At 35.3% G+C, this 26407-nt stretch overlaps 1 protein-coding gene across 2 annotated transcripts in view; it reads left to right on the top strand.

Annotated features, from left to right (window-relative positions):
* The window catches only part of VPS50 (VPS50 subunit of EARP/GARPII complex), a 140107-nt gene that overhangs the window by 48717 nt on the left and 64983 nt on the right, over nt 1-26407 (top strand). For both annotated transcript variants that reach the window (XR_014326464.1, XM_082846773.1), the window contains exons 13-16: nt 13408-13540; nt 16537-16628; nt 20667-20761; nt 21092-21190. Coding sequence is in view for 1 of the 2 variants with exons in the window: in XM_082846773.1 (XP_082702899.1) it covers nt 13408-13540; nt 16537-16628; nt 20667-20761; nt 21092-21190 (419 nt within the window). In the remaining variant the exon portion in view is untranslated. The remainder of the gene's footprint in view (nt 1-13407; nt 13541-16536; nt 16629-20666; nt 20762-21091; nt 21191-26407) is intronic.

The raw sequence follows: 26407 nt of genomic DNA, 5'->3' as shown, positions 1-26407 counted from the left end.
AGCAAATAGCTTTTTAAAGTAGGATTATGCTGTACACAGAGATTTGGAACATTTTTTTCCACTTGCTGCTTTATAAACAATATTTCATTTCAGTAAATATGCTATGCACATACCTTTTAGTGGCTTGACAGTACTTCATTGTAAGAGATCCTGTGGATTAATTAACCAGTTTCTTATTCTTTGATGCTCATAATGACAAAAGTTGGAAATAATATAAATAACACTGTAGTAAAATTTTTTTTTTTTTTTTTTTGCGGTATGCGGGCCTCTCACTGTTGTGGCCTCTCCCGTTGCGGAGCACAGGCTCCGGACGCGCAGGCTCAGCGGCCATGGCTCATGGGCCCAGCCGCTCCGCGGCATGTGGGATCTTCCCAGGCCGGGGAACGAACCCGTGTCCCCTGCATCGGCAGGCGGACTCTCAACCACTGCACCATCAGGGAAGCCCTGTAGTAAATATTTTTAAAGCTAAATCTTTGCACACATCATTAATTATTTCTTTAGAATAAATAATGAAAAATAAAATTGCATTGCCAAAGGCTTTGGTTTATATTTCCAAAATTGCCCTCTAGAAAGTGTGTTTCAACTTATGCTCCTCATCAGTAGTGTCTGCTTTTATCCTTTTTCCTGTGCACATGAATGCTGAGTATTTTATATTTAATAGCTTAATTGTCAGATACCAGAAGGTAGCATATCAATACTAATTTATGTAGCTTGTCACTCAAGCATATTTAGCATGTGAAGGAAATTAAACAGGGACATTTAATTGATTGTTGAGGTTAATTTGGTTGATTTCGTTGGATAGGTGAGTGGACCTTTCCTTTCTTACTAGAGAAACCTCTTCAGTTGGAGGAATAATGCTATTTACTTGATTGCTTTATCAGATCAGTTTTAAAATACTCTAAGAATTCAGATGTCACATTCTTATCACTTATATAGTAGCACCCAGCTAATTTTTTATATGAGTTATATATATTTTTTTAATATAAGAGTTATATATTGGTTTCTAAATATTTAAGGTAAAATAAAAAATAAGTTTTGGTAATTTTAAATATTCAAAACTTAATGATCAAAAGATAAGGAAAGTTTATCCGTCTCTTTCTTTTTCCCTGCCATTTACTCTTTGGATTGTCAAAAACTGTGAAGGGTCTGAAATTTTATCCTACTTGCAGATTAACAAGCTAGCCTGTTACTGTTTCATGGATGCTGGTAGAAGATGCAAGATTCCACTTTCTTAGTGCTCTGACTTAGTGTAAACCAGTTTCCCTTGTCATTACCCAGCTTTTGTTAATCAGTCAAGTAATGGGTTCAGCTCAGCAAGGGTAAATATGGTTATAAAGAGTTTGAAACCTAGTAAGGTCATATTAATTATGATCAGAGGTAGAATAAGAAAAGTTCAAACAACATATACAGTAGTGTCAATGGGATCAACACAGTTCTTTAAGGGTTTAAGGAGGCAAAAGAGGAGCCTGCAAGTTTTGAGTTGGTTTTGGATTTCAAGAAGCACGATGTATGTGGCTGAGTACAGGGATACAGAGGAAATATCCTGAGCAATGGCATGAAAGAAGAGCATAGGGCAAGTGAAAGGAACAGTACGTTGTCTGGCTTGGTTTAACTGGATTCAACCAAGTATGATGATTTGGTGTTTTCTGCCATACGCTGGAACTAATGAGTGCCTATGGAGAACATGCTTTGGGCTGATGTTATCTGAGTAACCAGCTTTCCCTCTCTTGGCTGGAAGTGAAGGGGTTTTCTAGTCACTTGAAACTGGCTCAGGTGTGATGCCAAGTTTATGAACCCTTAAAACTATCAGTGTAACTTAGACTGCTGGGTGATTTTGTGTGTGTGTGTGTGTGTGTGTGTAGGATGGGGGTAAATGTTAAAGAGCCAACCTATTTTTAACACGTGGTACACAGCTACCAGCAGAAACAAAATAATTTACTGGTAAAAGCCATTCTCAAAACCTGCCAAGAAACCATATTCTTAATTGGTCTTTTCACATTTAAATACTGCCCATTTTTGGTGATAATCTTAGCATAGGGTTTCACAGCATTTTATTACTTGAAACTTTGAAAGATAAATTATATATTCTGATAACACAAGCTTTGCTTGTTTTATAGTATTAAGCTTTCCATTTGATTAAGGCCATTTAGCAGCAATTAGACAAAACTGAGGATGGTAGTAAAGGAGCCCCCTTCTGTGTATTTCACAATTTAGAGGGTGCTAGTTACTTAGTTCCAAGCTGGCATCATTCATACCATACATATTACATATGTCTTCATGTGTAAATACATATTTAGTATTAATGATAAAATGCCTGGGAGATGAGAATGACTTTTTTCACCAAGATGTTTGTGTTGTTGTGTTTTTTGTTTTGTTTTGTTTTTTACAATGTTGTGTTAGTTTCTGCTGTACAGCAAAGTGAATCAGCTATATATATACATATATCCCCTCTTTTTTGGATTTCCTTCCCATTAAGGTCACCACACAGCACTGAGTAGAGTTCCCTGTGCTATACAGTCTGTTCTCATTAGTTATCTATTTTATACATAGTAGTGTATATATGTCAGTCCCAATCTCCCAGTTCATCCCACTCCCCACATCCCCCCTTGGTGTCCATACATTTGTTCTCTACGTCTGTGTCTCCATTTCAGCTTTGCAGATAGGTTCATTTGTACCATTTTTCTAGATTCCACATATATGTGTTAATATACAATATTTGTTTTTCTCTTTCTGACTGACTTAACTCTGTATGACAGACTATAGGTCTATCCATGTCTCTGCAAATGGCACAATTTTGTTCCTTTTTATGGCTGAGTAATATTCCAATGTATATATGTACCACATCTTCTTTATCCATTCCTCTGTTGTTGGACATTTAGGTTGCTTCCATGTCCTGGCTATTGTAAATAGTGCTGCAGTGAACATGGGGTGCGTGTATCTTTTGGAATTACAGTTTTCTCTGGGTATATGCCCAGGAGTGGGATTGCTGTGTTGTATGGTAGTTCTATTTTTAGTTTTTTAAGGAACCTCCATACTGTTCTCCACAGTGGCTGTATCAATTTACATTCCCACCAACAGTGCAAGGGGGTTCCCTTTTCTCCACACCCTCTCCAGCATTTGGTGTTTGTAGATTTTTTGATGATGGCCATTCTAACCAGTGTGAGGTGATACCTCATCGTAGTTTTGATTGCATTTCTCTAATAATTAGTGATATTGAGCAGCTTTTCATGTGCTTCTTGGCCATCTGTTGGTCTTCTTTGGAGAAATGTCTATTTAGGTCTTCTGCCCATTTTTGGATTGGGTTGTTTGTTTTTTAAATATTGAGCTACATGAACTGTTTATATATTTTGGAGATTAATCCTTTGTCCATTGGTTTGTTTGCAAATATGTTCTCCCATTTTGAGGGTTGTCTTTTCGTCTTGTTTATGGTTTCCTTTGCTGTGCAAAAGCTTTGAAGTTTCATTAGGTCCCATTTGTTTAGTTTTGTTTTTAATTCCATTTCTCTAGGAGGTCAAAAAGGATCTTGCTGTGATTTATGTCATAGAGTGTTCTGCCTATGTTTTCCTCTAAGAGTTTTATAGTGTCTGGCCTTACATTTAGGTCTCTAATCCATTTTGAGATTATTTTTGTGTATGGTGTTAGGAAGTGTTCTGATTTCATTCTTTTACATGTAGCTGTCCAGTTTTCCCAGCACCACTTATTGAAGAGACTGTCTTTTCTCCATTGTATATCCTTGCCTCCTTTGTCTTAGGTTAGTTGACCATAGGTGCGTGGGTTTATCTCTGGGCTTTCTATCCTGTTTCATTGATCTATATTTCTGTTTTTGTGCCAGTACCATACATACTGTCTTGATTACTGTAGCTTTGTAGTTTAGTCTGGAGTCAGGCAGCCTGATTCCTCCAGTTCTGTTTTTCTTTCTCAAGATTGCTTTGGCTCTTCAGGGTCTTTTGTGTTTCCATAAAAATTAAAAAAATTTTTGTTCTAATTCTGTGAAAAGTGCCATTGGTAATTTGGTAGGGATTGCATTGAATCTGTAGCTTGCTTTGGGTATTTTAGTCATTTTCACAATATTGATTCTTCCAGTCTAAGAACATAGTTTATCTCTCCATCTTTGTGTCATCTTTGATTTCTTTCATCATTATCTTACAGTTTTCTGCATACAAGTCTTTTGCCTCCTTAGGTAGGTTTATTCCTAGGTATTTTATTCTTTTTGTTGCACTGATAAATGGAATTGTTTCCTTAATTTCTCTTTCTGATCTTTCGTTGTTAGTGTGTAAGAATGCAAGCGCTTTCATGCATTAATTTTGTATCCTACAGCTTTACCAAATTCATTGATCAGCACCAGTAGTTTTCTGGTGGCATCTTTATGATTTTTTTATGTATAGTATCATGTCATCTGCAAACAGTGACAGTTTTACTTCTTGTTTTCTGACTTGGATTCCTTTTATTTCTTTTTCTTCTCTGATTGTTGTGGCTCGGACTTCATGTTTTTAAATTATGAATGAATCTAGTTTAGTATAAGGAAAGTTTTGCTATAGCATATGCATATTTTACCTATGGAGAGTCATAGTTTTTAAAGCTTCAGAGAGACTCTAGGTTATTTGCTTTATCCCTTGGCATTAATATATGAAGTGAAATGCTGGAGTCATGACCAAGTAAGTCACAGAGTTGGGACCCATGCCCAAATATGTGCCATCCAGTTCACTATACTGAGCCCCACTCTGATTTCCAATGATTAGAAAGTACCTAAGCTATTCATATTTTGTTGTACAGCTTGGTCCTTGCAGAAGTAATTAGAGGTTGGAGAGATCTTGTAATTGCTTGGCCCAGCCACTTATTTAGGTCCAGAGTTCAGCCTTCCCAGAGATATTTTTAGCTCCCTGGGCCTAGTGCTGTTTTGACCTGCAACATATTTCCAGAAACCTCCCAGCTAAATAGTAGTCCTTTCCAGCAGCTTCTGGTGATGTGAGCTCACTATGCTAATAGCATTCATCTAAAGATGCTGATAAGCCTTTGTTGTTTTCTTTGAAATCCATCTATTAGTGAGTGTGTGTGTGTGTGTGTGTGTGTGTTTGGATGGGGGTGGGGATGGCAGCACTACGAGTTTTAAATCTCTGTGAGGATGCCAAACATCTGCTCCCTTTATGTTTGTCAGGATGTGATTAGAGTGATAAATCAAAGTGAAACAAGAGCATAATAATACTTTAAGGATACTCCTAAGAATTTTTATTTTGATGTTTTAATATAAAAAAATCATCTTCCTGAAAATTTTGGAGGTAATTGGTAATAGAGATTTCTGATGGGTATAAAAGTAAATTAATGTGAACTAAAAGGCTAAATTTAGCGGCCTCTTTTTTCCATATTTACCACTTTGCACCGAAGCAACTTTCAAAAGGTGACATTTTTTTCATTGTGTGCTTCAGGTTTGAAAAGGCTGCATATATTCATTTCTGGATTTACACTGTTCTGTGAAAATGGCCTCCAGATTCTTATTAAATTTATTATTTATAATTAAGGCTGAGATGTTGCTGGTTTTAACAAGCTAACTTCATGATTTTAATTTTGACCAGGTAGGTTGGTTGGGATGGTTAATAGTAGAGATGGGAGGTACAAAGTTTTACTCTTAACTGATAGTGATGAGATTGGAAATCAGATCTGTGGATTCTGTGAAAGTGTTAGTCAAGATTTGATTAAGGAGTGACTTTTGATGTTTGAATAGTGAAGGTTAGTTGTAATGCTGTGTTGAGCTTTTTGCATTGTAACATCTGGATTTGTGAATCTTCTTTAAATCCTGACTCCCCAGGATATTTGTTACCTGTGATCACTGGTTACTAGACATGTATGTTATCTGTATGGAGGTTGTGAGTTACAAAAAAAAAAAAAAAAACTAGGTACTTAAAATATTCCTCCTTTTCTGCATGATCTTTGATAGTTCTGAAATACTACACCTTTTTCCTCTTTTCTTTTCACCTCTCAACCTTTCCTGAATAAATTGGTACTACTAGCTTTAGAATGGAAGTGCAAAATAGCTCTGGAACACAGAGAAATGTTTGATAAGTAAATTTCTATTTCCCATATATTCTTTTTTTTTTTTTTTTTGCGGTACGCAGGCCTCTCACTGCTGTGGCCTCTCCCGCCGCGGAGCAACAGGCTCTGGACGCGCGGGCCCAGCGGCCATGGTCCCCAGGCGCAGCCGCTCCGCCGCATGTGGGATCTTCCCAGACCGGGGCACGAACCTGCGTCCCCTGCATCGGCAGGTGGACTCCCAACCACTGCGCCACCAGGGAAGCCCTCTATTTCCCATATATTCTTAAAAAAATTTTAAGACATGCTATTTAGTTCTTTGGGGTGTCTCACTGTGTGAATATTTTCTAAATTGCTTAATTCAAGGCTTTCGTTGCTATCATTGCTATGTGGTAAGAACATTGAACTGGAATTGCAATATGGCACTCCTCTGCCTTGGTATTCCTGGTTTTATACTAAATGAATCACCCATTAATTGGGACTCGAACTGAGTTGCAGTGTTAGGTATCTAGTAATAAGTGAATGGATTAAACCAATGAAGAGGTAGCAGATCCAGGAATCTCTAACACTGTTTCATGAAAGGTGAACCTAAGATACCCAGAGTGGTTTACTATCTAAGGGCATGTGACTGGTAAGTTGTAGAATTGGTGCTGGCTGGGATGCAGGGCTTCCAATTTCTTGTCTAGTTCTCTTTCTGTTATGCTCTGCTGGTGTGAAGAAGGATTGATGTTTAAGTGGAAGTTGTAATTCAGAAACTCAGATTCTCTTCTTGGCCTGCCTTTTATTTTTTGAATACTTATACAATTATTTGCTTATTTGTTGGTTTCTTTGAATCTGTCTTGTTATAGTTATGGTTCACACATGTCTGTGTAATAAGTTTCTCTATTTGAAATTTGGAGGTGATTTTTATAAATTAATGAGAGAGCACTAGTTATGAATGATTTTAGTGATAAGGTATTAAAGGCATCAGAAACATTTGTTGCTTTGATAATTGACACTAGTTGATTGCACAGTATAGGGGAAAGTGGTTTCTGGAGTCCAACTTTAAAATGAAATGACTCTTTTTTTTACATCTTTATTGGAGTATAATTGCTTTACAATGGTGTGTTAGTTTCTGCTTTATAACAAAGTGAATCAGTTATACATATACATATGTTCCCATATCTCTTCCCTCTTGCGTCTCCCTCCCTCCCACCCTCCCTATCCCACCCCTCCAGGCGGTCACAAAGCACAGAGCTGATCTCCCTGTGCTATGCGGCTGCTTCCCACTAGCTATCTATTTTACGTTTGGTAGTGTATATATGTCCATGCCTCTCTCTCGCTTTGTCACAGCTTACCCTTCCCCCTCCCCATATCCTCAACTCCATTCTCTAGTAGGTCTGTGTCTTTATTCCTGTCTTACCCCTAGGGTTCTTCATGACATTTTGTTTTTCTTAAATTCCATATATATATGTTAGCATACGGTACTTGTTTTTCTCTTTCTGACTTACTTTGTATGACAGACTCTAGGTCTATCCACCTCATTACAAATAGCTCAATTTCGTTTCTTTTTATGGCTGAGTAATATTCCATTGTATATATGTGCCACATCTTCTTTATCCATTCATCCGATGATGGGCACTTAGGTTGTTTCCATCTCCGGGCTATTGTAAATAGAGCTGCAATGAACATTTTGGTACATGACTCTTTTTGAATTATGGTTTTCTCAGGGTATATGCCCAGTAGTGGGATTGCTGGGTCATATGGTAGTTCTATTTGTAGTTTTTTAAGGAACCTCCATACTGTTCTCCATAGTGGCTGAACCAATTCACATTCCCACCAGCTGTGCAAGAGTGTTGCCTTTTCTCCACACCCTCTTCAGCATTTATTGTTTCTAGATTTTTTGATAATGGCCATTCTGACTGGTGTGAGATGATATCTCATTGTAGTTTTGATTTGCATGAAATGACTCTTATTGTCAGCATAGTCTTCAAGTACAGAGATGAACACATTTTGGCTTAAATCTATTAAAAACTATATTTATATATCTATCCCACCTTGCCTTTTTTCGTAAACTATTTACTTTCTGTGTATTTAGTGTAATGAATCTATACATTTGTTTCTGTTTTAGAATATAAATTTAGGTAAGAATCATCTTGCTCAGTACATCATAGTCTTATGTTTGTACATATGAACATATTTGAAGATAAGTTTGGGAGACTTTTAGCCATGGGCATTGGCCTAGGTAGATTTGTGAATTATTTACACTTGAGTAAGTTTGGTGAGAAAAAGCTTGGTATAATTTCACTAAATAATTTCAACGTTTTCTGAAAAAAATTTCCTATAAACATTTCTGTGTGTATACTCTCATCCAAACCCATTAAAGTTTAGCAAATAGTCAAGAGTTAACACCGTAAAGAACCTCCTTTTCCTTGAATAAATAGGCAAATGATATAGCTAGGCAGTGGTTGGGTGGAGAATAGAAGGTAGTAGTTCCAAGTTTCAATTTTCTGGTTTGTTAAACTGTGGCAAGTATTATAAAAGTTAATTGGTGGGCTATAGCACAATTATTTGTATAGTTATAATTTTTCTTTGGGAAAAATAAGACTAACACTGCCTTCCTTTTATCTGTCAGAAAGATATGTTGGGATATAATTAGATTAAATTTATTTGCATAATATAAACACAAATTTATGCAAAGTTGAGTTTATGAAAGTTTGTAGAAGAGTACCTTTATTCCGGTGAATGATTTTTGAGTTGCAGCCCAGAATGTTTTTTGTGATTTTTGCTTTTCTTTGTCCTCTGCTTTTAGCTTTTTCCTGACCTTGTACATCATTATCGGTTTTCATTACATGTGTGTGGTATGAGAGCTATGTCAGTTGTAATGATGTGGTAAAAATAAACCAAGGAAAAAAGCAAGACTGGTTCATTGTAAAGGTAGTAATTATAATAGTAAACAGGGAAAGTTGACATAAAAAGTTACCCCAAATTATGGCATAAATATGCAGAAATATTTGTGTTGATCTCTGCAAGCCATGTGTAAATCTGGATGGCTATTCTAATTTTTCTGCAAATAGGTACCCATAGCCAATTCGGTATACTCAGAAGTTTCACTCCCTCCTGTGTTCCTTCCATTTTTATTCCCCACGCCACCTCTTACAGGTAACTGACTTCAGTGTTTTCTTCTTTATATTCACTGTGTTTATTTTTTTGATGATAGGCAAATATATCATTAAATTTTTTTCTATTTCTTATGACATACATATATATATATAAACTTTTCCCTTTCTCACATGTATATGTATCATATGAAAGGGAAAATTTTTTATTTAAAAATTTTTTAAAATGTATATGTCTGCTTATCATTATTTTTCACAGTTGCAAAGTGCTCTTTCGTGTGTGTGAAGTTTATCCAGCTGATCTCCTGTGTTTGGACATTTAGATAGATTCCAGTATTTTGCAGTTACAGATAATCCTTCAACGAATAACCTTGTGCATATGTGTTTTTACATTGTTTGAAGTACACCTTCAGGATAAATTCCTAGAAGTGAGATTGCTGGGTCAAAGGGAAAATACACATGTAGTTTTGTTAGACAGTGTGGTTTTGTTAGATAATGTCAAATTCATTTCCAGAGTATTGTATCGTTTTGCGTTCCCACCAGCAGTGGATGAGAGTTCCTGTTTTTTTTGTTCACAGCCTTGCCAACAGAGTATATATGGTATCAGAGATAAACAAAACTGGACACTAATTAAAGTGGTATGGACAGATTTCAATCAGTAATATACTGTTGTAATGGGGAAGAGAATCCATTGTGAACTGAACTCAGCTTCCATTTGTACAGGCGTCACTGGGCATTGTAAAGGGAGAAAGAGGGACTAGGAAGGGGGATGAGCAGGGGCTCAGAAGAAGCAAGGAAGTGAAAAATTACAAAAAAAAAAAGGGGGCTTGGTTCATGTGAAACCCATCTGGGTTAGGCTCCCACCTTCTCCCTCAGAGACTGGGAGACAGGGGCCCTATCTTCAGGTTTTAGCTGGAACAAACAATATATTCTTTTGGCAGCCTTGACTTTTCTCAGGCAAGCACTTTAAGGGGTGCTAGAGTCATCCTAGAGTTGTGGCCGTGAGCTGCTAGAAACTACATTAGTGTCTTGTTCAATTCTTTGTAGGTCAAGATTGAGGACTATTGAAGGAGAGGGCTCAGGGAGCCGGCTAGAGTTTGGTCAAGGGGAGAACCTTTGTTAATGGTCAGCTTTAAAATTTGCACTGATCTGATGAGTGAGAATTTGTTTCTTACTGTAGTTTTAATTTACATTTGCCCTATTATAAGTGAAGTTGGATATGTTTTCAAATATTTAAGGGCGATCTTTATATCTCTGTTAAGTGTGTTTATATCTTCTTCCCATTTTTCTATAGGATTTTTGGTCTTTTCCCCCCAAGTCGTTAAGTGTTCATTATAAATGTGAGATTTTTTTTATTGTGACATGTATTATGAAAACTTTTTTCAAGTTTATCATTTGATTTGTTTACTACTGTTTTTTTGTTGTTATACAAAATTTATAAAAATTTTTATGTAGTAAAATTTATCAAATTTTACTTTTATTACCACTGAATTTTGAGTCATAATTACAAAGCCTTTACCTATATCAAGGTGATAGAAGAATTAACTCATGTTTTCTTTGGGTGCTAGTATAGTTTTATTTTTTAGGTTCAGCTGTCTTATCCATTTGGAGTTTGTTCCTGTGGGTGGTGTGAGGAGTAGATCTAATTTAGTCTTTTCCAACTGACCATCCAGTTGTCCCAACACTATTAATGAAAAAGACTGTCTTCACTTAAGTGATATGAGATGCTATCTTTATCATATACCATATTTTTATATGAGGCTAGATCTATTTCTGGATTGTTTTTATTGGTATCTCAGTAAATTCATAAATTAACCTAGGGAGAACTGACATCTCTGATGTTGAGACATCCTAACCAAGAGTGAGGGATGTCTTTCTATTTGTTCAAGTCTACCTTTATGTCTTTCAGTTTTTTTTTTTTGTTTTTTTTTTTTGCGTTACATGGGCCTCTCACTGCTGCGGCCCCTCCCGTTGTGGAGCACAGGCTCTGGACACGCAGGCTCAGCAGCCATGGCTCACGGGCCCAGCCGCTCCGCGGCATGTGGGATCTTCCCGGACTGGGGCACGAACCCACGTCCCCTGCATTGGCAGGCGGACTCTCAACCACTGCGCCACCATGGAAGCCCATGTCTTTCAGTTTTCTTCATAGAATTTTGGATCATTTTTTGTTAAGTTTATTCCTAAAATTTTTATCTTTTTTATTATAAGTGATTTCTCATTCATTGTATCTTCTAAATAGTTATTATTTGTGTATATGAATTCTGTTATTTTTATATGTTAATTTTATAACCTGCTACTTGCTGAATTTTTTTTTTTTTTTTTTTTTTTTTGTGGTACGCGGGCCTCTCACTGTTGTGGCCTCTCCCGTTGCGGAGCGCACGCTCCGGACACGCAGGCTCAGCGGCCATGGCTCACGGGCCTAGCCGCTCCACAGCATGTGGGATCCTCCCGGACCGGGGCACGAACAGTGTCCCCTGCATCGGCAGGTGGACTCTCAACCACTGCGCCACCAGGGAAGCCCTTTGCTGAATTCTTTTACTGTTTGAGTTTTATCATTCATTCTCTAGGAATTATATTCTAGGTATATTATGTCATTTACAGATAGAAGTAGTTTTATTTCTTCTTTTCCTGTTCTTTTGCATCTTATCATTTTCTCTAGTCTAATTGCATGGCTAGTACCTCAAGAACATTGTTAAAAAGTCGTGGAGGGCTTCCCTGGTGGCACAGTGGTTGAGGGTCCGCCTGCCGATGAAGGGGATGTGGGTTCGTGCCCCGGTCCAGGAAGATCCCACATGCGGCGGAGCGGCTGGGCCTGTGAGCCATGGCCGCTGGGCCTGTGCGTCCGGAGCCTGTGGTCCACAACGGGAGAGGCCACAGTGGTGAGACCCTGCGTACTGTTAAAAAAAAAAAAAAAAAAAAAAAAAGTAGTGGGGATAGTGGACATTCTTGTCTTCTTCCTGACCACAGTGGGTATGCACTAAAGCTTCCTCATCTTAGGGAAATGTTTATCTGTTTTTATTTTCTCATGAGTTATTATTAGGAATGACTGTTGAATTTTGTCAAACCCTGAAAAAGGGTTTTCAGCATGTTTGGGGACAATCATTTTGTTTTTCTTCTTAGACCTATTAATGTGACAGATTGTTAATAGATCCTATAAGATTGAACTGTTGTACTGTTCTTGGCATAAGCCCCACTTGGGCAGCCTGACTCCAGTGGTTAACAGCGCCTTTATTTTACTACTTCTAAGTTGAGTTTCAGAGATTTGACATGCCTACACAAAAGTATACTTGCTGAGTCATACAAATTAGTATTTTTATTAATTGCTTGATGAATGAATGTTTTAGTAAATGGGGAATTTAGAGGAGGGGGAAATCATTATGGAGAGAAAAAATACTTTTTGAAAGAGAGAGGACGACTACCAACTGGGATTTCCTGAGCATCAATAACACCATAGCTATACTTTCTATATAGCTTATTTCTACTAGCTATTTATTTTGGAGGGCTTGCATCATAGTCTTATTAGCCTTTCACTGTTTTATCAGCATGATCAGTTGTGGTTGATTGATTACAAATTGAAGAAGTGCTACGAAATCTCAAATGATGGAGCAGATGCTCCACTGTGACAGACAGAAAGCCTGCAAAATAGAATCGAGGCATTATTCTACCTGCACAAAAAAAGGACAGAATGAGAAACTGATAGTTTTTACAAAGGATAGAGGGAGAAAAATCCATGCATTTCCTTTAGGGAGAAGATTTTGGACCACATATTGTTTCATAGCCATGTTATATAAAACATTTTAAAATGCTGTTGTCAAATATGAAATATCTATATCCATGTGATTTACAGAATTTGCAGATTGTCAAAGTTACTTACTTAATTTACATAAATAAAATGATTGATTTGTAAATTATGACCACCTTTTTGCAAGTTGTAACTTGGGTCCAAGGGTGAGTGTAAAGCTGCATTTCATGCTAAGAACATGGCTTTGAAAAAATATATTTGGGGAAGTTTGCACTCCTGGTTATGAGAGCACTTGCCATTCAGTAGTATGTGGATTCATAGTATATGGACTGATACTCCTAATGAATACTAAAAAGCCATGTGGAAATAGGAATTACTTGAACAAAATTTTCTTGCCATTGAACTTTATTTTTAGATATATCAGTGGAAGAAATTTTCTTATCTAATTCTTGAGTGCATTTGATTGACACCATAACATTTTATTTTGATTAACTTTGTGTTAAACATGATAATTTGAAAGTTGGCTCTTGTCATTTTCTTCAGCATGTTACACCAGACAGCTATATTCCATGCCTTGCTGACCTGTGCAAAGCACTGTGGGAGGTTATGCTCAGCTATTACAGAACTATGGAATGGCATGAAAAGCATGACAGTGAAGATACTACTTCTGCTTCTGGTAGGAAATTATTTTGATTTGATTTTAAAAACTGAACTATAAATATGCCGTATTTCTGGAGTAAGGAGAAAGAAAAGGGACAGCTATGCTTTTAGAATTTCGGGGACCATGATGACCATAGGTTAATGTTCACCAGAGAAAGTGATTCAGCTGCTATAAAAACTCCATTACCTTTGGGGATTAACTGGGCCGAAGGACTTCTTATGTGATAGGTATTACAAGTTTCCAGGAATATGTGGTGATGACCTTAGGACTAAGTTATTAAGAAAGAGCTTTAAAAAAAAATGAGTTGCAAACTAGGTAGGACATTGGTCTGTCCAAATTTACTATAAAATTAATGCTAATGTTCAATATTAAGTCTTGTTTGCTAATTTTCAAGTTGTACTAATAAAACTAGATTCTAAGAATTAATAATTATACTGATACTTTTCTTCCTGAAAGTAGCAGGACATAAAAATTTCATAAAAAATGATGTTTTTAAATACCATCTTTGCAAGCAAAATACAACTTTAAATGTTTATGGTATAGTCATAAAGAGAAAATCTTTGAGAAATTATATTAACTAGGCATGTTTAAATTACTTCATGTAATTATATATCTTAAGTGATTATCCTTGAACAATAGCTAAGATTAAGTATTCAAAATACTTTTTAAAGTAATAAATGAGTCTACCAGTATTTAGTATGGGCAAAATAAATTATACTGTACCTGTTTTTTTGTATTACATACAGTTTAATATATGGCTAGTCAATCAAGTTATTCTAGTAACTTTTAATTTCTGAAGTGTTTGGTTTCTGTGATTGTGTGGGTGGATGAATGCGCAAATCTTAGTTTGATTAAACATAGGATTTTGGTAGTATAGAAGACATACGTTTAATATTTATCTTAAATCATAAGCTCATAAATATAGATAGCAAAAAATAAGAAAGATAAATTCTGTGGAAGGATTTTCATTCTTTTAGAAATATTGTTGAGGTAGGAAGAGGTTTAAAGGAAGAGAGAGAAAGGAGAGAGTAGAAAACGGGGGGCATTGAGCCAGGATTCTAGGCCAGACTAGGCCAGTTGGGTATTTTTACCCAGCTCCTCTACTACCTCTGGGAGTATGGGCTTTGCAGTCAGAGATACCTCGCTTCAAAGTTTGACTGCTATTTACCAAAGGCGAGAATGTGAATAGGTCACTTTATCATCTCCAGGCCTCAGTTTGCTCCTTAAAATGATAGGTTAAGAAAACAAAACAAAGAAAAAGCTTCATAATGTAGTAACACATCTACCTGTAGGATTGCTATAAAGTTTAGAGAAAATGTGAAAGTGCTTACACTGGTTGTTGTTAATATCATCAAAGGAAATGGATCAAGAGAGATGATTATAATAATAATGAAATGTCTATAGGCCCTTTTTTTTAAAAAAATTTCATTTTACTTAGGGAATTCCTGGGCTTAAGGGATTTTTTCCCCACAAAGTTTATCTTGTTTTGGCAACCTTCCTTTTTTTCTAGATATGGTACCAGTTTAGATATCTCAGCACCTCTTTTCGTTTTTCTAGTACATTATTTAAGGAGAAACCAAAGGAAAAGTTTGGAACAAAATTAATACATACTTTAGATATAAGAGTATAGAAGACAATATATACTTATCATGGTGAAGCTCGCTTTTTGCTTCAGGCTAATAGTTTACAGGTATTATGTACTGTATGCATTTTCATTGGGGTATAGATTCAAACTTAAAACTCTATTTGAGGGCTTCCCTGGTGGTGCAGTGGTTAAGAACCTGCCTGCCAATGCAGGGGACACGGGTTTGAGTCCTGGTCCAGGAAGATCCCACATGCCGCCCGTACGCAGCAACCAAGGCCCAACGCAGCCAAAAATAATAAAATAAATAAATTAAAAAAAAACTCTATTTGAACCTTCTATACTTAGTCCTCTTTGCTAAAATTCCTTCACCCTAGTCTGTATAATTTAAGAATGTTGAGGGCTCTGATCAGTCTAATAGTCAGGTGACAATATCTAGTACTGTAAAAAGTTATTTGTTCACCAGAAATTCTTCCTTTCTTATTCACATTAAGGACTAAAATTGTAGGAATCAGTAATTTAAAAGTTATTCTTCACAGAACTTCATACAGCTGAAAGGGCCTCTAGAGTTCATCCGTTGTTGTTCTCTAGTGATACTACTGGTGTCCTAACACTTCACCATTCTAAATAAACTAAAGCTGTAGCTCAGGTGCACTGCTCTGAGCTGCTGGGTTCCTAATAGCCAGACCATACAGATGATATGGCTTAAGCTGTAGGAGTAGTCACAAGTACATTAGGCATGTATCTGGGGCCTGGCCTATGAAAGGGCCTTTTGCTGCTTACCAGTGGATACCCTGCTAGCCTAAGATAAGATCATATCCTCAGTTGTTCTGCACAGTTTACTTGCACAAAGGCATAATTTTAAAAATATAATGTGTATGTGTATTTTCAGTTGCTTTTAGGGGGAGAATTATTTTGAGGCAGCTCATTGATCTTACCTGTTGAACTGGACATTGTTAGATTATTTACCTGGAATGGATAAAAGTATTCTGGATCATGAAAAATATAAAATGTATGCATCATTGCCTCACTGCATGAGCAGTTTTGCACTCTGTACTCTTGTTAACATGCATATTAATTGAAAATTGGGTTAGTTAGTCCTGTAATGCCCTGGCAGTAGGCAGTATATGGGTTATTAAGAATCCGGTTTCTGGGATCACACTACCCAAGTTGGAATCCCAGCTATAATCATGTATAAGCTGAGTGGTCTTAGGTGTAAAGTACTTAACATTTCAGAGTCTGAATTTATCTGTCTTATCAAATGAGTTTAATCCTAATTTCTGGTTTTTGACATTGTTTTGGTTGTATAAATATTGAGAATATTTTCTATATTTTACACATGCTTACAATATATGAGAATCCAAATTTCTTTTTTTGAAAACAAAAATGAGAAGCAAATTTTAAAATGTATACCATCTTTTATTTTCAGAAGGGAGTAATATGATGGGTACTGAAGAAACAAATTTTGATCGTGGCTACATAAAAAAGAAATTAGAACATGGACTTACACGAATATGGCAGGTTTGGTTTTTTTAAACTATTTTTTTTACAAAAGCAATAGAAACCTTCATGTCAAAGTTGTTTTAGAAATTCAGTATTTAAGTTTTCTGTATTTGTTTTCCCTGCAGATCTAATCATGTGTTAGTTTTTCTTTGGAATAAGTCTACCATTTGAGTTCTGTAATTTAGTTGTCAATTATATTTGACTATAAGTGGCAGTAGAAAAAGTTTTAATTTGAAAATATCCATTGGAAATATTCCTTGATTACATTTTGCTTTTAGTGACCTAACAGATTTGTGCTTTCCTAAAGAAGTTGTTTTCTTATTGAGATACTGTTTATTTTGTGTGTTTTTTTTCCTTTTCTATTAATTTTAGGAAAAGGATAACTATATAATAGATGACATAGTTGGGTTGGAGTCTAGAATAGAATGAAGAATTCTAAGTCAGTGATTTTTGTGCCTTGAGTGAATCTTATGTATTTATTGATTGAATGTGTATTCCTTGGCTTTTCTTTAGCAGTGTAGTAGCTTAGTTGTTATCAGATAACTAAATTTGTTAATTTGTTAAAAATTTTCACTTCCTAGATGAGTGTAATTTCTTTGATGATAACTTTGTTCTTTTTGGACTGCTTCAAAATTTAGAAGACAATAGACACTTTGACCATATTATGGTCTTTTAAAATGTATTTTTTATTTTTCTAATGAAGCTGATGTTTAGTTTGAAAATCTTTTATAGGATTTCTTTTGAAAAAAATGTTTAGGAAAATATATACTGAAAACATAAATTTCCTCAAGAATCACTTAGCAGTTATAATTTAGTGCTCTTCTAACTTTTGATAACTTTCTATTGCAGATATGCTATTAGAATTTATACTTTAATATTTAAATATGTGATAGTGGTAAGAGCTTTGCCTTTTGTGTTTTCTGATATGACCATATGAAACAAATTTTTAGTTTCCCATTAATTACGGGTTGGGGCTGACTTTTTTCTGAATGTTATATATAACAGAAAGGAAAATCTCATTCTCTAGTATCAGATATGAGTTGTTTCTGATTTAGTCTTCTAACAGGCTCTAATTATACTTTGTTGAAATTGTAGAATCTATGATAGAATTTCTGGTAATTCAAAGTACTTTGGATTATTGGCCTGGTATTTTATATAGCTAGTTTCTATTCAATCTGGTAACCTGATGTCATTCTTGATATAGGAATATCTGTTAAATGTAAGATTTAGTAAAGCTATTATCATTTAAGTGTTTGGCCAGTTTAATGAAAGTCATCATGCTTTTGAATATAGGTACTTATGTTGTAGGTTTCAAGTTTTAGAATATCTTCATCTCCACCCACTTCAAGTCCCTTTTGCACCTCCAACCCCAATTCTCATCCAGTTCTACACAGGACTTTGTGTACGTTAGGAACTCATTAGTATTTGTTAAATTGAAATTACAAAGCTCAATGCAATTGAAAAAGGCAAAAGCTCTGAAAAATAAATGTTTTTTGAGAACACATCTGGCAGACAAAACCTGGCAGGAATTGAATTCATTTGATAGCACAGTCTGACCAGAATTGTCATTTGGCTTTTTGTAGTATTTATTTATCCTATTAAGGTGAACATTCATATGTTGAAGGGATATAAATGTGTTTTATTTTGGGATACTGCCCTAGACCCCACTGGGGATGTTATATAATATATACTATACATACCATAATATATTTCTAATATCTGAAATGCTAAATTCCAAAGCACAAGTGAGCATGTGACAGTTTGTTGATATCATACATTTATTATAGAGATGATAGATGATTGAGAAGCATAAGAAGGTAGTTAATATTTCTGACATAAAACTAAACTCAGAATCATAATCACCTTGATAATTATTATAAAAACTTTTCAGTTTTGAGAATATTGTTGCAAATTTTCCATGCATTTTGACTCAGTCAGAACCTTTAAGGGAAAAAGGTTGTATCAGTCATAATATGTGTATCGCACTGTTTGTGAGTTTAAGAACACCGTGGTGAAAGCATGGTCCTTGATCTCATGGAGCTGACATATCCAACCCTATGAAAGTCTTGGTCTTTCAAGATTTTCTTTTTAGTCTTTAAATATTTGATATGTGAGAAGTGACAGTTTTAAAATGCTTATTATTTCTTTCTTTTACTATAGAAAATTAGGGTTGGAGTATTTCTACTTTTTGTGAATTTGAGATTTTCTTTACAGCCTAATAAACCACCCACTTTTAAAGTTCTTCCTGGGGCATTTGAAAAATAACCATGTATTTCTCCTTTGTATTGGGAATTAGGTTCTCTATGTAAATTAAAGCAGTTTATTATTTATATGTATTATTCTCATCTATATTCTTATTTGGTTGTGGTTTTCTTGGTCTGTGCTGTTCTGCGGGAGGAGTTTTAATCTTCCGGAATGATTGTAGTTTTTGTCAGGTTTTTCTTTTATTTCTAACAGCTTTTGTTTTTATACTCGGATGCCATGTTGATTGATGATGCAATGCTAATAACCACTTTACTTACCCTCATTGTACATAATTCTCTTTATTAATTTAAAAAAATAGCTCTTTTCTCCTTAGGCATTTTGCAGTGAATTCTAGTTTGCTTTATTATTACCATTGCTGTATTTATTTTGTTCATATTTTCCTGATAAATCCTTGACTTTATTTTAAATGTTTTTCTGTCATGTTTTAGTTGTAAAAATAAAGATAATATATAAAGTTCTTAGTATAATGCTTGACAAAAGTAAATAATCAGAAAACAGTAGTTTTTACTGCTGTTTATTAAGCTTTTATGTGTATATTAGCACTGTTTCTGATTTATTTTTCCTATTCCATTGACTTTTCTCTATATTGCTAGTGTTTTGGGGGTAGTTTTTAATATATTTAATATAGGTGGTACAAGTCCTCCATCATCCCTGATAACTTCATCCTTTCAAAGTGCTGTTTTTAAAAAAGAGGTTATTGTCTATTTATTATTTCTAGTGAATTTTAGAATAATTGTTGAGAAGAAAAGTTTTTGTGTGTGTGTGATTTTGGTTAGAATTTCACTGTATCCCTACATTAACTTGGATAAATTGACATATTTACAGTACTTAGATATTCAGTCCCTTGACTCTCAATTTATGGAAATTTCTTTTGTATCCCATTAGAATTTTTAGTTTTTTGTTATAGGTCTGATAGCTCTTATTAAAGTTATTCCTAAGTATATTGTATTTTCAATATTTGTTTTAAAAGAAATCTCTCCATTTTTAGGTGCTTCAGCCAGGTATACGTGAAAACTATTAATTTTTATATACTGTACTTAAACACTTCACACAATATCTTATTAATTCTAATTATTTTTGAATTGATTATTTTGGGGTTTCTAGCTTACTGAACCATGCCCGATTTTTATCAGTATATCTAGTATGAGGACATAATTCTTATCTTGCATGTGTGTGTGTATTAGTAGTGATGATTGTGTTCCGTACTATTTTTTTTTAATTAGTTAATTTATTTATTTTTAGTTGCATTGAGTCTTTGTTGCTGCACGGGCTTTCTCTAGTTGTGGTGAACGGGGGCTACTCTTCGTTGTGGTGTGTGGGCTTCTCACTGCGGTGGCTTCTCTTGTAGCGGAGCACGGGCTCTAGGCGTGCGGGCTTCAGTAGTTGTGACACACAGGCTCAGTAGTTGTGGCACGTGGGCTCAGTAGTTGTGGCTCACGGGCTCTAGAGTGCAGGCTCAGTAGTTGTGGTGCACAGGCTTAGTTGCTCCGTGGAATGTGGGATCTTCCTGGACCAGGGCTCGAACCCGTGTCCTCTGCATTGGCAGGCGGATTCTTAACCACTGCGCCACCAGGGAAGCCCCAAGTCTGTACTATTTTTATATCTGATGTTCATGGAATTGTCTCTATGATATCACCCTAAATATGTTGACTATTAGCCTAACTAGATTTTTTTTTATCAAGTTAAGAATCTATTCCTGTCTCATTTTAATGTGTAACTATACAAAAAATGGCTCTGAGAACTTATTTTCTATATTTTGGATTTACTTGAAATATTTATTTTTTTTTATAGGATGTTCAGCTAAAAGTAAAAACCTACTTGCTTGGAACTGATTTGTCAATATTCAAATATGATGACTTCATCTTTGTTTTGGATATAATCAGCAGGTAGTGTTTGAGATCTTATTCTTTAGTTTGATTCATTGAACCATGATAATCAATGAAATCATGAATCACTGAGTTGTAATGTATAACTTAATGGAAGTAAAGATAATTGAACATTCATAGTCTAATTTCTGCTAGGTTTATGTGTGAGTGTGTTTAAATATTTTTGCCCTTTGGATGTTTGTAAACTGTAATGAATGTGATCTTTAGAATTTCTTCAAACATCCAAATTTTTATGATTTGTTATCTTTGAATAACGATGACCTGTACTTCTCTTTTTTCCCTATAATGAACATGTTGCTGAAATTTACGTAAATCTTTCTGTCCAACTAGGTTGATGCAAGTTGGAGAAGAATTCTGTGGTAGCAAGTCTGAAGTTTTGCAAGAGTCTATTAGAAAACAAAGTGTCAATTATTTTAAGAACTACCATAGGTAAGAACTCTAATAAAATATGAATAGACTTATTTAGGTAGTGAGAATACCTTTGTCTAATGCTTAACCTTATAGTGTTAATTGGTTTAAAATAATTACTTTTGAATTTGAAAGACTATCTTTGTAGCTTTTTTTAGGATGGTTAAGAATTTTTTTTAACCAAAAATATCAAAGTATTCTGATTATTTTTTGTAAATTTCAATATGTGTTTTGTCTTGAGGGGCTTAAAATATTGAACTGACTTCTGTATGGGTGGGAGATGATTATTACATTAAGGATCCCCAGAAGAATTTGGCCACTATTCTCTACCTGCATATATGCTGTGAGCTAGTAAGGAAGTTAAATCAGTAGCGGCAGCACTCAGTGAGTGGAGGATGCTTGAAACTGTGTGCCTTTTAGGAGTAAAAAGGCTTTCAGAGAACAGGGCATGATATTCAGAATGTAGCTACAAAGCCAAGATTTTGTACTATTGCTTTGCAAAACAATCACTACTAACTTTAAAAAGGGTGCCTAGGAATGGTTTTGGGAGTGGAAGAAGGTGGGAAAGAATGTTTATACAGCAATGTGTTTGTATGCTTAAAGCAGCGTTAAATTGAGAGAATATTTATTAGACCTTTCTTCATATAAGCTGGACCCTATGCTGTACACGTTATATACATTTTATCATTTGAATTGAGTTACAGCTCACTTTTTATACTGCATTTTTAATTTTTAAAATTAAGTTTTGATTTTGTTGTTATTTGGTGCTGGGGAGAGTTGGGATTTGAAATTCTCCTTTCTTTCCTTGTTGGGAATCAACCCCTGGTCACAGGGATATGTGCTATGTCAGAAGAGAGGTTCCTGGATGTGAAACCATTGACTAATTTATTATTAAATATATTTAAGTACACATTTTCTGTCTTAATTGTAAACTATTAAATATTTGTTTTGAAAGTATATTTAAGTTGATCCTGTACCAAAGCAGAGCCCTTGAGTTTCACAATTGAATGAAGAGAATGTTGAAAAATTAAAAAAAATTTTTTAATTGATTATATATACCTCAGGAAAACAGTGGTAAGGGAACAACATGAAACCCTAACACTACCTTAATTTATAACTTCCTTTTCTGTTAAAACTTAAGCCCTGTTAAAACAGAAGGCTTGGCCTGTACACATTGCTGTCCAAAATGAGAGGGGCCTTATACTCACAGATGGGAAAGGATAAAGAACTATGAAGGAACCAGAAGCTTCACTTACCCTATCAGAATGCAGGCATTGCTAGATGTCCATTTCTCAAAGATTGCTTTATATCCAACAAGACAACTGGGGTGTCTTTTGATGTTCATTGTGACTGCAAGATGTGTGTAATGCAAAAACATGGATTTATTTAATGGTTTGCATTCTGCATTCCATTTTACTTACTGTCAAAAGGTGTCTGTCATCTGTGGCCACCAGGCAAGGGCATTTCTAGACTCTGACTATGATGGATATTCCTTACAAAAGTTCACCTTGATGAAATTAGAAAATATAGAAATGAATTATTGTTTCCAAAACACTCAATATTTTAATGGACTTTTCTTGTTAGAAACATTTGTGAAACTTATTTCCCATTGAGGAGGCTGTATTGTATTCTTAGAAGGAGAGCAGGACTGGGAAATGGTAAACTCGGGATCTTACTACATTTTTGCCACCTGCCATCTCTCTGTCATTGGACAAATCATTTAACCCCTCTGAGATATGGTTCTATCTATCAATCGTAAAATGAGGTGGCTGGACTAAAAGGTCTCCCGAAGTATTACCTGCAGATCTTTCCCTTTTTTCTTGCTGCATTGTGTATTATAAAAATTGGAATAGGTTAAAAAAAAGTAAAGATGTAATCTTTCTTTGTAGTATTCTTCTCTTTTCCCAATGTTTAAACCAGTCTTGCTCATATACTGCCTGTAGTCATTCTCTCTCCAACAGCTGCCATTTGGGAAATTATAATGAAATCACTTGGTAAAGTTGGTGCCAACCATCAGTGTGTTCTGAAGTACATCTGTTTCTTTATAAAGCAAGATAAACTTGACAGGCAGTTTAGAAATGATGCCAACGTATATATATTGAGTTGACGAAAGTCATTACATTAGCCAGTGATGAATCTAAATCTACTAAATTCCGATTTAATATCTCCTTCACCAAATCATATTACATAAATACCGAAAAATACCATGAAACATGGTGAAATATAGATCATCTGTTTCAATTTTGTTAAAGTGTTTAAATATGCTTACAATTTGTTTCATGGTCCTCTACTGCCAAGTAGAGCTCTTGAGAATAAAGAAATTCTTGAACCGAATTACTCTTATTTTACAGTCCATTTAGGTTGTTGGTTTGAAGATATAAGCATAATAAAAAGGTGAAAATAGAAGCATTTTCCTCTTTGGCAGAACATCTGTTTATAAAATGTACCTACGTTGCTTGTGGAAGTTGTATTAAAGCTTGCGTGCCATTATCTTTTTCTAGGGCAAAGCTGGATGAGAGTGTGAGGGAGCACAGTCTCTGTCATCTGTCAGTGTAAATTCTCATCTTTCAAAGATATATTTTATTCTCCCAGGTTTCTTTATGTTCAGGTTCTAAGTTTGTATATACCCAATGCTGTCATTCTTCTGCCAGATGTTGCAGAATTCCCCAAAGCACAAATAATCTAATTTGAACAATAATGACGTAGAAATTATGTAGCAGTGTGCTATTGCCAAAACATTCTATTTAACAAGCACCTTTTATTTTTAATTACTTTAGTATTTAGAGCTTATAAATGTTTTCAATGATTCTAAAGGTGCACTGACTGATGTCAGAAGAGGGGAAAGGTCACCTATCCTTTTAGGGAGAAAGGTCTCTCCTTGCCTTTTAAGGTTTAAGTTTATTAAGGTTTGGTTTATTCCTTAAGTGTCTTTAAAATGTGTGTTTCTAGGGTCAGTTTTATTATCCATATACTTATCTTTGTTTTCTGTCTGGATCAAATGATTTAATCATCTGTTCTGTTTTTGAATACTGGGCCTGACATTATCTAGAACTGACCTGCCGGCATGTGTTGCACCCCTACCCCTAATCCCCCACCCATATATCCTCTGCCAAATAAGTTGTTTTGGTTAAGGCTTCAGGGAGAGTAGTAAATAAGTTACCAATAATTTTAGTTGTTTTATGGGAGATCTCATAAAGAGGTTTTTTTTTTTTTTTTTAAAGAAAAACCTAACCTATAATAGCTTCAATTTACAAGTGTCCACGGATATGTTTTCCTAGTATTGCTTTGTAACAAACTGTCCTGAAACTTACAGGCTTAAAACAACCATCATCTTCTCATTATTACATGTATTCTGTGAGTCAGGAATAATTCACGCAGGGATCAACTGATTCTTCTCCTTCTCATAGCACTGACTGAGGTGACTAAGCAGTACTCAGCTGGTGGAAAGCTTGCGTAGCAGGTTCAAGACGGCTTCACTTGCACCTTGGTGGAGATGGCTGGAAGGGTGTACAGCTGGGTTGGTTAGTCAACATGTCTTCATGTGGCCGCTCCAGTATGATGATCTCAGGGTGGTTGGACTTCTTACGTGGCAGCTGGCTTCCCATAGGACTAGAGTTCCAAGAGAACCACACAGAGGCTGCATGACCTTTTCTGATATAGGCTCAGGAGTCATGACTACCACATTCCTTTGAATACAGGCTTGTCGTAAGGCTGGTTCAGACTCAAGAGGAGGGAAATTAGACTTTTCCTTTTGATTGGGGAGTGGTAAGGTCGTGTCATAGAAGAGCATGTGTGTGGGATAGGAGGTATTGTTGCAGCTCTCTTTGATATATTCCTTGGGAAAATAGGGAGAAATGTTTTCAGAAAATAATTTTTTTTGGACTTGGTGATAATGGTGCCAATCAGTTAAATTTATTTTTAATATGTGAAGTGTTTTACTGAAAATTTATGTAAACGTACAACTATTTTCCATCTCTAAACTATAGAAGAGGGCTTAAATTTTGGACTTGAAATGAGAACAAAAGGAACAATGTCTTCATAATATGTATCTGTTACGTTACACTACTCCCTCTTCTCTATATATGTACATACACATAAATACACAGTAATAATGGGTAGGCAACTATTAAACTCCTCTTAGTAAATACAGTTGTTACTGATTTCCAATTTTCTTCCTGCTGGTAAAGCGTCTGGGGCAGTGTGGTGTTATCAGTGGCCTTGGGTTCCTACCTCTAATGTGTTACTCACTGGCTTCATGGCCTGTGTGATTTTACCCAAATTTTTTACTTCTCTGAGCATCAAATTCCTTCTCTTTAAAGTGTATAAAGGCTTATATTAGATACTCTACCTTCTTTAAACCTTGTGCTTTTATCATTCGTTTTTGGAACCTACATTTTATTGCTTCAAGTCTTTTATTAGGTTAAGTAAAAGATCTGTGTTTCACACAGTTCTAATTCACTGACATTTTTCCTTTAACTTGTAGGTCAATATATTTGAGACACGCTGTAGATGGGTTATTATCTCCTTCACTATATTTGCACTTTAAAATCTCTTTAATTTTATTTTGATTGTACATAATTTTTGTATACCAGAGAAGGTTTTTTGTGTCCTGCTTGTGTGTTGTTTCTAAAGATGCAGGTGGCACCCAGAGTGCTTAAAGTAATAATTGGGACTGCTTTTCATATAACTATGATTATAGTCAGTTCTGTTATTCAACATCTGATTACAGTTTGTACTTTACATACTCATTCATTGCTTTTTCATCATAACTGCCATCTTTTTTGTGATTTAGAGTAAAATAGAAGAAAGGAAATAAAATGCAAATCTTTCAATTTGTGTAAAATGTTCTTGGGGAAAGAGATGCAAAGGAAGTTTTCTTTGGCTCTATTGAATCAATTTGGATAATATGAACCAACATCATTTACAGTTAAAAAAAAAAAAAAGTAAATTTTTGCCTTTGACTATTGTTTCCAACCATGTTGCAGTGAAAAGAACAAGGTTTGGAAATCGGGGCCCCTGTCTCTGCTGTCTACTACTTGTGACCTTGTGACCCTTCACAAGTGGATTAATGTTTCCTTGGGCCATTTGTGGCCTTATCTTAGTGGGCCTGCCCTTTATTGCGGACAATTTGGGAGGGTAGTGAGTAGATTATTACAGTTTTTTCTTTTGAAAAACTTTATTAAATCATAATTCACATAAATGTATGCATATCTTATTGTACAACTCTGAATTTTTTAC

The sequence above is a fragment of the Leucopleurus acutus genome (genome assembly GCF_964270905.1).
Source record: "Leucopleurus acutus genome assembly, chromosome: 9".
In the NCBI taxonomy this organism is placed as follows: Eukaryota; Metazoa; Chordata; class Mammalia; order Artiodactyla; family Delphinidae; genus Leucopleurus; species Leucopleurus acutus.
This window is presented reverse-complemented; position numbering and strand designations above follow the sequence as displayed.